General features: G+C 47.1%; 1 protein-coding gene across 1 annotated transcript in view; it reads left to right on the plus strand.

Moving 5' to 3' along the window:
- The window catches only part of LOC115461231 (retinol dehydrogenase 11-like), an 87,767-nt gene that overhangs the window by 56,816 nt on the left and 14,537 nt on the right, over positions 1-16,414 (plus strand). The window contains exon 5 of the mRNA XM_030190916.1: positions 14,621-14,730. Within this exon, the coding sequence (XP_030046776.1) occupies positions 14,621-14,730 (110 nt within the window). The remainder of the gene's footprint in view (positions 1-14,620; positions 14,731-16,414) is intronic.

Genomic DNA, 16,414 nt, shown 5'->3' on the forward strand with positions numbered 1-16,414 from the left:
ATGCACTATTACTAAAGATTTTAAAAGAGTGGTGACAAGCTGAGTAGTCAAAAAGCAGAGGGGAGAGAGACACATTAATCAGAGAAACAGAAGGGAAAGAAACACACGAATAAGGGAAATAGACCTCTCCATTGTTCTCTCCTTACTATCTCTCTGCCTGGAAGTACTAACAATGTGGAGGCAACAGGCCATAGTGTACGATATCCGGGGATAACAGGGTGCCGTGCCACCTTGCCCTGCATCCACCTCCCCCCCCGCCCGCCCTGGACACGTGTGGCTCCCAGTTATCACATCCAAGGAGTCGGGCAACATTATTGCTGCACTGAAAGCCAGGAGGCTGATGGGAGCGAGGCAGCAGTTAAAGGCAGCCCCCACAAGGCATAGGCCCCTCTTTCGTGTGAGTGTTACAGCATTCGTCTTGGTCGTGTTGAGGGCACCAAATCCATGGGGAGTACAAGGTGGGGAAATCCTCCATCTCCAGCATACTGCACTTCCTGCACTGCTGCTTCCCACTTGTGGGCGTCCACTCACTCCCTTCCCCTCCTGGGTCCCGGGGGCAGGTACAGTCGGACGGCTGCTGCAAACATGCATTGCTGGGGAAACAGGGAACTGGCGGCTACTAGCAGGCAATCGTAGTGGGGGAGGAACTTTCCAATGATCCGGCAGGTTCGAGGATGTGTAGCTGATGCAGGCTGCCGCAATGACCGCTGGTACGGATGGGAGTGGGGCACTTCCCCCTTCATCATCTCCTGATGCTGCCTTCCTGAGTGGGTGGGCCTCGGACCACATGTCCCTGCTTGCTGAGCCAGGATGGGCTCATCCTAGGCACCTGCAGTGTTCCAGTGGGGCAGACAGAGTGGTTTGAAGGTGCAGTACAGGGTACTGAGGGGCAGCGCTGGCAGTGCGAGAGGCCTGGCAGGAAGGTCCACAGTTCCCGAAGAAGGGGGGCTTGGTGTAGTGCCGTAGCTGCAGCTGCAGCTGCATTGGTTAAGTGCCCCAGCCGTGGCTGGTAGGCCACAGGCAGAAAGCAAAGCACCCTTATGTCTCCATCAGCAATGCTTGCACTATCTTCCTTCCATCTCGGGTATGCGATCCCCCTTTCTCTCTCTCTCTCTTTTCCTCTACTCAAATCCTGACTTCCAACATGGACACCAGTGTTCTCTCTTCCCGTCCACCTGGCTCCGGCTCGTCCCCCACTAGCCTAATTCTGCACATGCACCAGCCATACGCTGTTTGTGGCATGCAGCAATGTCTGAGTGACCACACCAGGGGGATGCTTCCCTCCCTCTGCAACAGGAGCATTGGTAGTGCATGTTTTGTAAAACTCTGCAGCCTTAAAGGGCAATGCTAGCTCTGTCTCCTGCCGAATAGCACAGTACCGAGACATTTGGTACCACTGGGCGGGAGCAAAGGAGCTGCTGTGAGGTCTTTTCGTGGACCTTCACTCTTGCCAGCAGGGATGATAAGGGGTCAGAGACACACTTCCTGTTTTTTCACACTCACATTACAGTTCCCTGTCTTATTTTCATAGGACTCGCGCTTCACTTCTCAGTGCTACCTCAGCTCAATTGCGCTGGACAATGGCAGCAATTCATACACTGCCCTATCGGAGACAGTGCAAAGTTTAGTTACCCTTACCCTGTCACCCAGGCAAAAGCTTTCAATGTGACAACTTAGCTGGCTGCATTGACTTATTTTGCAATTATTGCTCAGGACCCCCTTTCCTCTCTGGGCTTTTTGCAGGGGGCTTTGTGCCTCTGGGAGTTCTTAACAGGGAGCTTGCTACTAAGTGGCCAAGAGTTTATCAGTGGGAAGCAATCTGCAGCCAACTCCTGGAGGCATTGGAGCCTCAGACATAAGAGATCATGCTGTCCCAATTTGCATTATCCCTGCGAGGTTTTCCAAGTCTTAAAGAGACAGTAGCCAGCGCCTGTGCCCTCTCTGCATGTATCACTCCTTAACCCCTTCACCGCACAATGCTCTGACAAGCTTGGCGCTCCTGCCTTTTCTGTACTTGTTGGGTGATTGGCCCAGATCTACAGATTAATTATACAAAAAAAGAAAAGCTCCATTCCGTTTTAATCTGCAGGTCATTGTTTTCATCCCTCGAGTGTATAACCTTGAGGATAAGTATACCCTAGGCGGTGACTGACCAACATCATTCAGGGTAGATACACCCTGGGTTTTCGGATATCCTACATGGGTCCAGTAAAGAGTCAGGGGGCTAGGAATTGCCGCTATGCTATAGCAATGGCTAAAGTGGTCCGCGAACGTGGCAGTAGGGTATTCAGTGGGCACCTGGGGAAATAGTTCGCTTATCGCCCCACCCTTGTACCACGAGATCTTATCACTGGAATCCACAAGAAAGGCAGGAAAGTTAGAATCAGTCATAACCTGTCCTTACTTGAAGGATGCTCACGGCATCAATTTCCTCCCGGCAAATGAAGGCACAGTGCAGTACTTCTCTTTCAACAATGCAGGGAGGCTAGACCAGAAGCAGGCCCGAAGGCCCTATCAGCCAAAGCAGACATAGTCAATGTTTGGACTGCTGCAATAGACCCTGCTCCCATACACCCTGATAATTTCCTGCCATGAGGGTGGCTACTACTTTGACATGTGCCTGTCTTTGGGGGAGTGCAGTCTCCTGTGCGCATGTTGGGACACTTTGCTCTTCCTGACATTGGGTAACAGTAAGGACAGCATCTAAACTAAATACAGCACATTACCTAGCTGGATTCTTCTTCATGGGCCGGACCACTCCAGGAGTGGAGCATCCTTGTTTGACGCACAGCAGAAGGTAAACAAGCATAGGGCACAGTAGAAGCCTAACAAGCATTAGGCTGATTGTTGCAGGCCAGAAAATCACACTAATCATGCTCCAAGCCACTTGGTCTCTGTGATGGGGAAGGATTTTTGCACAGGCTAATCAAGGGGCCGTCCCACTCCATGAGACTCCTGCCCAATAGATCGGCGCAACCAAAGCACTTTCCTAAGGGCGTGACTGACTCTCCTGCTCAAGGCAGGGCCCTCCTTTTTCGGACAGACCAGAGAGAGCGGAAATCCCAGATCATCATTGGCAGATTGTAAGCCAGCAGCAGGAGATGTAACTAGATGGCTGACTCTCTACATCAAAGCATCCCCCCTTTTTCTGGCAGCCTGCCCCACAGTCTTATCACCTCTGGCTTAGGCTATTGCAACTTGCTTCTCACAGGTCTCCCACTAAGCCATCTCTCACCCCTTCAATCTGTTCAAAATTCTGCTGCACAATTTATATTCCACCAGTGTTGCCATGCTCGTATTAGCCCCTCCCTTGTCACTTCATTGGCTCTCTCTCCATTCCCGCATACAGTTCAGACTCCTCTTATTGACTTACAAGTGCATTCACTCTGCAGCTCCTCAGTACCTCTCCACTCTCATCTCTCCCTACACTCCTCCCCAGGAACTCCATTCAAATCTCTCTTATCTGCAACCTTCTCCACTGCTAACTCCAGACTCCATTCCTTTTATCTTGCTGCATGGACTAGACTTCCTAAGCCGGTACATCAAGCTCCATCTCTGGCTGTCTTCAAATCTAGGCTAAAAGCTAATCTTTTTGATGCTGCTTTTAACTCTTAATCACTTGTTCAGTACCCATGTTTTATCATTCCCACCTTAGTAATTCCCTTAGCATTTATCTGTCCTGTTTTTCTGTCCTAATTAGATTGTAAGCTCTGTCAAGCAGGGACTGTCTCTTCATGTTCAAGTGTACAGCGCTGCGTACGTCTAGTAGCGCTATAGAAATGATAAGTAGTAGTAGTAGTAGAGCAGCAGTCCCGATCATCTTTGGCTGACCGTAATCCGAAGTAGGAGAGATAATGAGATAGCTGACTCTCTCCATTAAAGTAGCACCACCTCCCTCTTGTTGGGCAGCCAGCCTCAGAGACTTTCCCTGGGGGGTGGCAATCCCGGATCATCTTTGGCAGGGGGGGGGGGGCAGTCCAGAAGCAGGAGATCTGTTTTGTCCATCCATCCCTCCAAGCTCCGAGAGAGCTTAATCCCTATCAGCATGGTAACTAATCAACTTATATAGAGGGAGGATGGATGGATAGATCAGGGACAGAACACAAGTTTGTAGAATATATCATGTCTGAATGGAGCAACGGCTTGCACAAGGGGAGGGTCTCCTCGCATCTAGTGGCGTTAGCATTTTGCACAGGCAGCAGGTCCACTCACCCCCCCCCCCCCTCCAAGCTAGCAGCAACAGTTTACTAGTTATATGGTTAACCATTCAGGGAATGGACGAGTGACGGCAAGATGTGTCTGTCCCACGCAGTCTCATTTTTTGCAGCTCTAAGGGAAGGGGATCCAGTCACACAGATGAGGAAGGGAGAAGCAAGCAGTAGATTTGATGTTGAAAGATGTCCAGCTAGGAGATTATACAGGGCACTCAAGTTGTGAACAGACCAACAGGGAGAAGAAGTGCAGTACTGGTTGCAGGAGTTGCATACCCGCCCTGTGAAAAATGCTTGGAAGCCTCGAGGCTGTTTGAGAGGAAGCAGCTGCTGGGTCAAGGACATGGCGCCCTAGTGTCCAAATTCCAGTCTGATGCAATCTGTAACATAGCACCCAAATACAGTGGTGGAAATAAGTATTTGATCCCTTGCTGATTTTGTAAGTTTGCCCACTGACAAAGACATGAGCAGCCCATAATTGAAGGGTAGGTTATTGGTAACAGTGAGAGATAGCACATCACAAATTAAATCCGGAAAATCACATTGTGGAAAGTATATGAATTTATTTGCATTCTGCAGAGGGAAATAAGTATTTGATCCCCCACCAACCAGTAAGAGATCTGGCCCCTACAGACCAGGTAGATGCTCCAAATCAACTCGTTACCTGCATGACAGACAGCTGTCGGCAATGGTCACCTGTATGAAAGACACCTGTCCACAGACTCAGTGAATCAGTCAGACTCTAACCTCTACAAAATGGCCAAGAGCAAGGAGCTGTCTAAGGATGTCAGGGACAAGATCATACACCTGCACAAGGCTGGAATGGGCTACAAAACCATCAGTAAGACGCTGGGCGAGAAGGAGACAACTGTTGGTGCCATAGTAAGAAAATGGAAGAAGTACAAAATGACTGTCAATTGACAAAGATCTGGGGCTCCACGCAAAATCTCACCTCGTGGGGTATCCTTGATCATGAGGAAGGTTAGAAATCAGCCTACAACTACAAGGGGGGAACTTGTCAATGATCTCAAGGCAGCTGGGACCACTGTCACCACGAAAACCATTGGTAACACATTACGACATAACGGATTGCAATCCTGCAGTGCCCGCAAGGTCCCCCTGCTCCGGAAGGCACATGTGACGGCCCGTCTGAAGTTTGCCAGTGAACACCTGGATGATGCCGAGAGTGATTGGGAGAAGGTGCTGTGGTCAGATGAGACAAAAATTGAGCTCTTTGGCATGAACTCAACTCGCCGTGTTTGGAGGAAGAGAAATGCTGCCTATGACCCAAAGAACACCGTCCCCACTGTCAAGCATGGAGGTGGAAATGTTATGTTTTGGGGGTGTTTCTCTGCTAAGGGCACAGGACTACTTCACCGCATCAATGGGAGAATGGATGGGGCCATGTACCGTACAATTCTGAGTGACAACCTCCTTCCCTCCGCCAGGGCCTTAAAAATGGGTCGTGGCTGGGTCTTCCAGCACGACAATGACCCAAAACATACAGCCAAGGCAACAAAGGAGTGGCTCAGGAAGAAGCACATTAGGGTCATGGAGTGGCCTAGCCAGTCACCAGACCTTAATCCCATTGAAAACTTATGGAGGGAGCTGAAGCTGCGAGTTGCCAAGCGACAGCCTAGAACTCTTAATGATTTAGAGATGATCTGCAAAGAGGAGTGGACCAAAATTCCTCCTGACATGTGTGCAAACCTCATCATCAACTACAGAAGACGTCTGACTGCTGTGCTTGCCAACAAGGGTTTTGCCACCAAGTATTAGGTCTTGTTTGCCAGAGGGATTAAATACTTATTTCCCTCTGCAGAATGCAAATAAATTCATATACTTTCCACAATGTGATTTTCCGGATTTAATTTGTGATGTGCTATCTCTCACTGTTACCAATAACCTACCCTTCAATTATGGGCTGCTCATGTCTTTGTCAGTGGGCAAACTTACAAAATCAGCAAGGGATCAAATACTTATTTCCACCACTGTATATGTATCCCAGTGTAAGGCAATCCATACATGTTGCCTGGATAAAACATGCCTGGCACACATTCATTCCAGCATGGGGCAGCTACCTCAACAGTGAACAGTGATCTTCCCTCCATTGCGGGGCAGATGGAATGTATTCATTCCAGAATGGGGGCAGCTACCTCCAATGGAGGGCGGTCTGCGCACCACTTGTGATACAGCGCCTGAGCAGATGTAAGTCAGATGCTTAAACGTTCATTAAGAAGGGTATCTAGCCAATATGCCTAGCAGGCCATGCTAACAGTTCTCTCTTGAGTTTCTTCCTGCACGACATGCGCCGGGAGGAAGGTGTGGATTGTGGGCCATTCCATGTGCATTGGGTCAGCAAGCGGGCAGGAGAGACCATATGGCAGTCACTTGGGACTCACTAGAAGAAAGGTGTAAAGTTTTATGGGAGCAGCAGAGTGGGTATGAGGTAGCCATAATACTTTCCTCACCTCAAAGGGTGTGGAAAGGACATCATAATACAACGAGTAGGCTATGTTCTGGAAATGTGTGTGTACTGCCACACAGGATATCCATGAAAGTGCAACGGTGAACACTCAACGTGGTCTGGCATCACCCATTGGCAGAGAGCATTACTGCAATAGGATACAAAAAGCACAGAGAAGCATGTTACCCATGCAACCTTCTTATCCACAGGCTGCAGTTAGTTGTGAGGGAGCCTGGGGCAAGTCTGCAGTACTACCCTGGGCTGGTGGCGGGGGTACCTGAGCCAGAAAGGAACAGGATGAACTAGAGACTGAGATTGACTGAGAGAGGGGTGCCCTGCTTGCAGTGCCGGTGTACCCCTGGGGGCTATGCATGTGCAAGATGGAGCACCTTGCTTCATGGTTGGCGCCACCCCCAACCACACTCATTGTGTGACAATGCTGATGGCCTTGCTGTAGCGTATGGCGGGCCTACGTGATGGTTAATAAAGTAACAGGTGGCTCGGGTACTAATGTTTTACCACTAAGAAACTGTGTGGCTAATCAATCCTCTTTGGTGTAGCTATCTGTCACCTGTTGAGGCAGATAAGAAAGGCAGAAGACAGATATGGCAGGGCAAGGAGAAGGTCATGGCTGCCCATGTTATCTTCTCTGAGCAGACTGGAGAGAGGGAAGTGATTTGAAACCACAGCATTTTAGGGACTTTGTTATGTAAAATTCTAAATTTTATCCCTATCAATCAGGGATGTAGCTATGGGGGGCCACGGGGGCCTGGGCCCCCGCAAATTTTGTCCAGGCCCCAGGTTTGCTCTTCCTGTGCACGCTGACACTCCTTTACGTGAATCTGAGAAGGACCGTCAGCGTGCACAGGACAGGAGGAGCAAGAAGAAAGAAGAGCAGGGCAGGAAAGCGGCTGCGCCGGAGACCAGCGCTAAAGAAGGCTTCAGCTGGCGGGGGTTGGGGACCCCCACCAGCAAAGGTATTTGTTTGCGGGGGGGGGTGCGAGGAGGCGAAAGGAGGTGCGAGGAGGCGCGAGGCGGTTGGGGGGGGAGGTGTGGCGAAGCGAGACGTGGCGGTGGGGGGGGGGGGGCAGCAGGGCGGCACTCAAAATGTGCCCCCAAGCTCAGGCTCTGCCCCCCTCCCACCATAAGGTCTGGCTACGCCCGTGCTTTAAATCACAGCTAGATGAAAGGCCCTGTAGACAACAATACAAAAATCTGTTCCAAAAATGGATGCAAAGTTTTGCTAGAATATAGGTCAGTACAGAAACACTCCCAGCCAAAACATCTTTCTACATCAATGCTTTGACTCTTGGTGTGGAACTGGAACATTGGAGATCTAAAGTGAAGCTATGCTTTCAGAATGCCCACTTACATAGCCATCTAAAGTTAAGATGAACATTTTTAAAGACTTGGGCTCCTTTCATTTGGGTAACACGCGTGGGACAAACATAAAGGAATCCTGTTCAGAAGGAATGGATTTTAAGGAGCTTAGCCAAGATTGGGTGGCAGAGCCGGTGGTGGGAGGCGGGGATAGTGCTGGGCAGACTTATACGGTCTGTGCCAGAGCCGGTGGTGGGAGGAGGGGCTGGTGGTTGGGAGGCGAGGATAGTGCTGGGCAGACTTACATGGTCTGTGCAATGAAAAGGACAGGTACAAATCAAGGTCAGGTATGCACAAAAAGTAGCACATATGAGTTTATTTTGTTGGGCAGACTTAGGGTTACCATATGGCTCCAGAAAAAGGAGGACGGATTGAGCCAGCCGGGTTTTACTTCCATTGCTTTCCATTGAAAGCAATGGAAGTAAAACCCGGCTGGCGCAATTGCTTTCCATTGAAAGCAATGGAAGTAAAACCCGGCTGGCTGAATCCGTCCTCCTTTTTCTGGAGCCATATGGTAACCCTAGGCAGACTGGATGGACCATGCAGGTCTTTTTCTGCCATCATCTACTATGTTACTATGTAATATAATTTCAGTTAAATCGAATGGCTAACTTATGTCCCAACCTTGTGTTTATATTGGATCTTTTGAGGAGATGGGGGAGGGGAATTATTATAAATGAGTGTACGCCTTTGTTTTGTCTTGTTTACTATTACAAGTATTGTTCCTTTTTTGCTACTCTGTGTTATATTGGATTTTGCTAACACTCAATAAAAACTTTAACAGTAATGTTATATGGAGTCGGTGGACTGCAGTGCACAATAGCCAGGGATAACATGGCGTCATGCCCTCTTGCCCTGCATCCACCTCCTGGGTACGTGTGGCTCCCAGTTATCATGAGAGCTGCAAGGAGTTGGGTGACGTCATTGCGGCGCTTCAAGAGCCAAGAGGCCGACGGGAGTGAGGTAGCAGCTATAGGAATTTTTAGCTGCCTGAAAGATTTATACACTTTCATAATGCACATTGCATGTCACATAAAATAAAAAGGTGTTATACAGTAAAACACACAGGAACACAGTAAATGCAGATAAAGACTTGTCCAGTGCATCCAGTTTCCCAACTAGGTGGCCAGAGCTACTCCCACCACTCTGTGTGGCCCCAGTCACCCATGCTTAAACACTGGTTGTCAAGTCTCTACCATGCCAACCATATAGGCAGCCAAACATGATGGAGTCTTGGTTATAACCACATATCATCCCCAAGTATTGCTGACAGCAGTGGTGTACCAAGGGGGGGGGGGCGGTGGGGGCGGTCTGCCCCGGGTGCATGCCGTTGGGGGGTGCCGCGGCACGCGCCTGTCAGCTGAGTTCGCTAACTTCACTAACTTCGCTGCAGCTCCCTCTGCCCCGAAGTTAGCGAAGTCAGCGAACTCAGCTGACAGGCGCGCGCCGCAGCACCCCCCCCCAGCGGCGTGCACCCGGGGGGGGTGTCATTTCGCCGGGGGGGGGGGGCGCTGCACCCGGGGGGGGGGGCGCATCGGCGATCCACCCCGGGTGTCATGCAGGCTAGGATCGCCACTGGCAGACAGTATTCAACTTACCAGTCAAGATCTCTTCCTTCTCCCCTGAGTTGCACAGCATCCTCACTCACAGCACATGACAAAAGTATTTGAAATGTTCAAGCTCCTGCTCATCCTTTATGCCTCTTTCTAATGTTAACTATTGCTGTAACTGATTATAAGGGTACTTTTGGACCTATAAAAAAAGCATGACTTTGGAACTGGTCTGTATACTTGAATTTTACTTTTTGTGAGACAATTTCCTATCCCTCCCGGTTGGCATTCTAATGCTAAGTGTGACTTGGGTGTCAAAGTCTTTTCAGCCTGATATGAATTTTTTTCATGCCGGAGTGGAACTGCCCCAGAAACAGCATAAGGGGATCTAGCCAGATTCCCAACTGGAATGCACCAAGGGGAAGAGCTAGGAAGATTAGTTAGGCTATTTAAGGCCCAGGTCTTAAAGGGAAAGGGTCCTCTGCATCTTTTGTGCAAGCCCAGTACAAGCACTGAGCAGCAGCCCATAGTCCAAGGCTAGCTGAGGTTGGGCCCTGAAGAACCATCCCATCCTAGTCTCAGGGCAAAGGAGGAGGAAAGACCTCCAAAAATGCTGGCAGTTGATTGAGGTCTGCCCTGGGAATAGCCATTTAAGCTACATGCACTAATGTAAGCACTGCGTTTCCCCAACCCCCCTCCCCCCCAATCTAATCGCACTAGAAGATGAGTGGTAGCAATAAAAACTATGGGCTTCTGACGCTGAGGAACAGGGAAATAGGTATGTCCCTTTCAGGCTTATTTTTTAAAGAGAAGGACCAGGGGCGTAGCCACAGGCAGGCCTGGATGGGCCAAGGCCCAGCCACTTTCCCTCCAGGCCCGCCCAGCCAACATCCTCGTACCAAGGGCGGGGCGGTCCGCCCCTCCCCGGGTGTCAGCAGGTGGGGGGGTGCTCCACTGGCGCCGCAGTCCCCACCTGGTAACGGAATTCAAACATGCGTGGGGTAAACATAAAGGAATCCTTTCAGAAGGAATGGATCCTCAGAAGCTTAGCCGAGATTGGGTGGCAGAGCTGGTGGTGGGAGGCGGGGCTAGTGCTGGGCAGACTTCTACGGTCTGTGCCCTGAAAATGGCAGATACAAATCAAGGTCAGGTATACACAAAAAGTAGCACATATGAGTTATCTTGTTGGGCAGACTGGATGGACCGTGCAGGTCTTTCTCTGCCGCCATCTACTATGTTACTATGAAGCGCTGGTATCTGTCACAGCAATGTTGGAGCCAAGCTGGTAGCAGGTACAACTTCATCCTGCCAGCTCACATGAAGATAACTTTGGGGGTTCTTGGGGAGTAATAATGCTTAACATCTAGGCGGAGGGAGGGAAAGGAAATGTAAAAGGGTTCAGGCAAGCCACCAATTTCTTTGGCTCAGTTTATTTTTTTTTAATTGTGTTATTGGGAGAAGGCTAGGGGCAGGAAACCACTTTTCTTTTTCTTTTCACTATTGGGATAGGTATGGGGAATGGAACTTGATATAGTGCTTTTCTGTGGTTTTTGCAACTACATTGTACCTGGGGCAATGGAGGGCTAAGTGACTTGCTTGGAATCACAAGGGGCTGCAGTGGGAATTGAACCTAATTCCCTAGGATCAAAGGCTACTTCACTAACCACTAGGCTACTCCTTCACTCTATAGGAGGTGGCAAATAGGGTTTTTTGTTTGTTTTTGTTTTATATTTTGGCTTTGTGGATAGAAGGAGAGGGCCTGGGGTCTACAGCAAAAATGAAAAACAAAACAAACAAAAACTCTATTTTGTACCTGGGCAGAGAGAAAGAGAAGGATGGAGAAGAGGGTGACATTTGTGGGGAGAGAGGGTGATCCCTAGCTTCTGAGGGATTTTTCATAAAGAGGGCTTAAGTGATCAGGGCTGATTTTCAGTACCGATCAACTAAGTTTAGCTGGCAGGATAGATTCAGCTGAAAATCTGACTAAAAATAATAGGCTAAAATTAGCCAGTTGTTTTACCTATTTGCCGTTTTTATGTTTTTTAAAATATATTACAGTGCAATTCCAACTTTATTTCCAGTTCAGAACACTGACCCTAGGGTTTACCAACAGACTAGATAATGATAAAATATAGATTAAAAAAAATATAGAAAATGGGAAAATTTAAGTGAGTCTCAGTAGTCCAACTCTCACCAGCTTACTCTACACAGGGCATTCCCTTTTCAAGCAGTGGCTTAATGTTAGGATCTTCATAATTAAATTTATTATTGTCTCTTTATGAAGATCTTTTCAAATGGTTTAATTATCTGAGGGGCCCTTTCATTAAAGCTTAGCACATGCTAACAGGCATTAGTATGTGCTAGGGGGCAAATTCTATACAGTGGTGGAAATAAGTATTTGATCCCTTGCTGATTTTGTAAGTTTGCCCACTGACAAAGACATGAGCAGCCCATAATTGAAGGGTAGGTTATTGGTAACAGTGAGAGATAGCACATCACAAATTAAATCCGGAAAATCACATTGTGGAAAGTATATGAATTTATTTGCATTCTGCAGAGGGAAATAAGTATTTAATCCCTCTGGCAAACAAGACCTAATACTTGGTGGCAAAACCCTTGTTGGCAAGCACAGCGGTCAGACGTCTTCTGTAGTTGATGATGAGGTTTGCACACATGTCAGGAGGAATTTTGGTCCACTCCTCTTTGCAGATCATCTCTAAATCATTAAGAGTTCTGGGCTGTCGCTTGGCAACTCGCAGCTTCAGCTCCCTCCATAAGTTTTCAATGGGATTAAGGTCTGGTGACTGGCTAGGCCACTCCATGACCCTAATGTGCTTCTTCCTGAGCCACTCCTTTGTTGCCTTGGCTGTATGTTTTGGGTCATTGTCGTGCTGGAAGACCCAGCCACGACCCATTTTTAAGGCCCTGGCGGAGGGAAGGAGGTTGTCACTCAGAATTGTACGGTACATGGCCCCATCCATTCTCCCATTGATGCGGTGAAGTAGTCCTGTGCCCTTAGCAGAGAAACACCCCCAAAACATAACATTTCCACCTCCATGCTTGACAGTGGGGACGGTGTTCTTTGGGTCATAGGCAGCATTTCTCTTCCTCCAAACACAGCGAGTTGAGTTCATGCCAAAGAGCTCAATTTTTGTCTCATCTGACCACAGCACCTTCTCCCAATCACTCTCGGCATCATCCAGGTGTTCACTGGCAAACTTCAGACGGGCCGTCACATGTGCCTTCCGGAGCAGGGGGACCTTGCGGGCACTGCAGGATTGCAATCCGTTATGTCGTAATGTGTTACCAATGGTTTTCGTGGTGACAGTGGTCCCAGCTGCCTTGAGATCATTGACAAGTTCCCCCCTTGTAGTTGTAGGCTGATTTCTAACCTTCCTCATGATCAAGGATACCCCACGAGGTGAGATTTTGCGTGGAGCCCCAGATCTTTGTCGATTGACAGTCATTTTGTACTTCTTCCATTTTCTTACTATGGCACCAACAGTTGTCTCCTTCTCGCCCAGCATCTTACTGATGGTTTTGTAGCCCATTCCAGCCTTGTGCAGGTGTATGATCTTGTCCCTGACATCCTTAGACAGCTCCTTGCTCTTGGCCATTTTGTAGAGGTTAGAGTCTGACTGATTCACTGAGTCTGTGGACAGGTGTCTTTCATACAGGTGACCATTGCCGACAGCTGTCTGTCATGCAGGTAACGAGTTGATTTGGAGCATCTACCTGGTCTGTAGGGGCCAGATCTCTTACTGGTTGGTGGGGGATCAAATACTTATTTCCCTCTGCAGAATGCAAATAAATTCATATACTTTCCACAATGTGATTTTCCGGATTTAATTTGTGATGTGCTATCTCTCACTGTTACCAATAACCTACCCTTCAATTATGGGCTGCTCATGTCTTTGTCAGTGGGCAAACTTACAAAATCAGCAAGGGATCAAATACTTATTTCCACCACTGTATATGGCACCATAAAAACTGGCCAAACAAAAAAACAGCACCATGGGCCTTTAAAAATGGAACACAGCTCTTTAACAAATGAGCCTTGACAAAAGACCCGACACGGGCCGTGTTTCGGTGACTAGCACCTGCGTCAGGGGTCACAGTGATGACGTGGAAAACTTGGGGAATATGAGACGTGGGGTAAGGAATAATATATTGTAGAGGAATATATTCGAGTTATATTTGAGTTATTCCCCAAGTTTTCCACGTCATCACTGTGACCCCTGACGCAGGTGCTAGTCACCGAAACACGGCCCGTGTCGGGTCTTTTTGTCAAGGCTCATTCATTAAAGAGCTATGTTCCATTTTTAAAGGCCCATGGTGCTGTTTTTTTGTTTGGACTTTAGTTTGTACTTCGTTCCCTCTCTTTTGTTATATACCATAAAAACTAGCGCCATAAAAACATGCGGTTAGTGTGATTCTATAAACTACACCTAAAATTAAGCATGGTTTATAGAATATGCTCACATGCCATTCTTGCAACTAAAGTTTAGGCACACCCATTTAGGCCACTTAAAACCAGGCCTAAATACCTGCGCCTAAATTAGACACAGGTCAGGCGTATTCTATAATAACACGCATAGTTTTTTGAAACACCCACAACCCACCCATTCCATGTCTATGGCCACGCCCCCTTTTCAACTGTGTGCATTAGAATTTACATGTATTATAGAATGCACCTAGAAAGTTGTGTATGTAAATTCTAATTACAGCCAATTAGTGCCATTAATTGGTTATTAAGTACCAATTATCGGTGCTGATTGGCTTGTTAATTAAGTTGTGTGCACAATTTGGCCATGCGGCCAAATTAATGTGCACTACTTAGTACGCTATATATAGAATTTGGGAGTTAGTGTCACATGGCCCCTAGGTATAAAATAGGACATGCAGCATTTAGCACTCGCTGTTAGCATGCGCTAAACTTTAGTAAATGGGCCCCTGACTTTATCATGGCTTTGTCCAGAGTTCTTTATCTCCTATGTGTTTATGTCTTGCAGATGTAACTGCAAATTCTGTGAATCCTGGGATTGTGAGGACCGAGATGATGCGCCACTTCAGATGGATTATCCGTGTCTTCTTTCACATCATCAGCTTCTTGCTCTTCAAGGTGATCAGCAGTTGGGGGTGGCTAAGGACTATGTGTGATTAGCCACAGGAACTGTCTCTGGGGTGAATCTTGGCCAGTCCCAGTAATCTGAGAAGGAGGTCAGGGTCTCATACTAGGTCGGCGTTACAAACGGGTCAGGTTTTAAGGACACCCCCTATGAATATGCATGAGAGAGATTTGCATACAATGCAGGCAGCATATATGCAGATATCTCACATGCATATTCATTAGGGCTATCCTGAAAGCCCTCGAAGACTGAATTTGTGCCCCTTTGCACTAGATTATAACATTGTATGAACCAATATGAGGCACACTGACATCTGGTGCTCTGAAGTGTAAACTATAAGCAGATGAATGGTAAAGTGAGCAGAGCACCCTCGACAGCATCTCACAGGTGTGGCTGTCCCCTGCTAAAATTTGTCATTTAAAAATTGCATCCTTCTTAAATACCAACCTCTCCAATGCATTTTGCAGATGATTTGCATTCAAATATTGCTAAATAAAAGCAGTTTTATTATTGAGAGCTATGAGCCAGGTTAGTAATTTTAGATGAATCTTATTCTACTGTGCCGAGACCTCTGTTTTTTTTATTACATTTATAAATGATCTAGAAATTGGAATAATGAGGTGGTGATTCAAAGTTTTTAATTCACAAGAGGACTGTGAAAAAATTGTAAGAGGACATTACAAGACTGGGAAAACTGCACATCCCAATGACAGATGATGTTTAATGTGAGCAAGTGCAAAGTGATACATGTAGGGAAGAGGATAATTTGGAAGAAAGGCGGGAAAGGGGAGATATAAAAGAGATGTTTAAGTACCTGCATGGCACAAATGCACAGGAGGCGAGTCTCTTTCAACTAAAAAGAAGTTCTATAAGGAGGGCACATTGGATAAAGGTGAAAGGAGACAGACTCAAGCATAACCTGAGGGAAATACTTTTTCATGGAAAGGGTAGTGCATTCACTAAATGGCCTTCCTGTGGAGGTGGTGGAGACGAAAACTGTTTCTGAATTAAGGAAGCTTGGGACAAGTACATAGGATCTCTAAGGGAGTGAAAGGAAGAGTAAATAGCATAGATGAGCAGACTAGATGGGCTATATGGTCTTTATCTGCCTTCATTTTTCTATGTTTCTGTGTGGGGGTGTGGGGGGTTCTAATATATAAATGTGAATCACTAAGGCTGACTAGGGATTGTCATACACACAAAAGATTATTACTCTCCATTTCCACAGACTGACACCTTGGAGAGCCATTTTATTTATTTTTTATATCTTTATTTGTAATTTTTCAAATTTACAGTCACTTAACATGATTGCAATTACAGAAATGGAATTTACCCAAAACAATAAAAAAGAAAAAGTAGGAAATATAGCCTCCTTTAGGTAAATAATTCCACTAATTAGTCCACAATATGTGAGGCAAAACACAAAGAAAAATCAAGTTAGAAATAGTTCAAATATTAGAGCAGGGGAACTACTAAACCCACAATCAAATTTAACAGCTTTAGCCTACAGGAGTATTCTGGGTAGATCGATTCTGATCCTCCTTGGTAGCATTAAAATCTTGCATTTTCTTGGGATCAGAAAACATGTAATTAACAGAATCAAGGAAAAGGAAACATCTGCAGGGAAATTTCAATAGGAAAGTTCCTTTCAAAGTAAGAGTCCTCTGCTTTAAAGCC

The sequence above is a fragment of the Microcaecilia unicolor genome, chromosome 2, assembly GCF_901765095.1.
Source record: "Microcaecilia unicolor chromosome 2, aMicUni1.1, whole genome shotgun sequence".
NCBI classification, from domain to species: domain Eukaryota; kingdom Metazoa; phylum Chordata; class Amphibia; order Gymnophiona; family Siphonopidae; genus Microcaecilia; species Microcaecilia unicolor.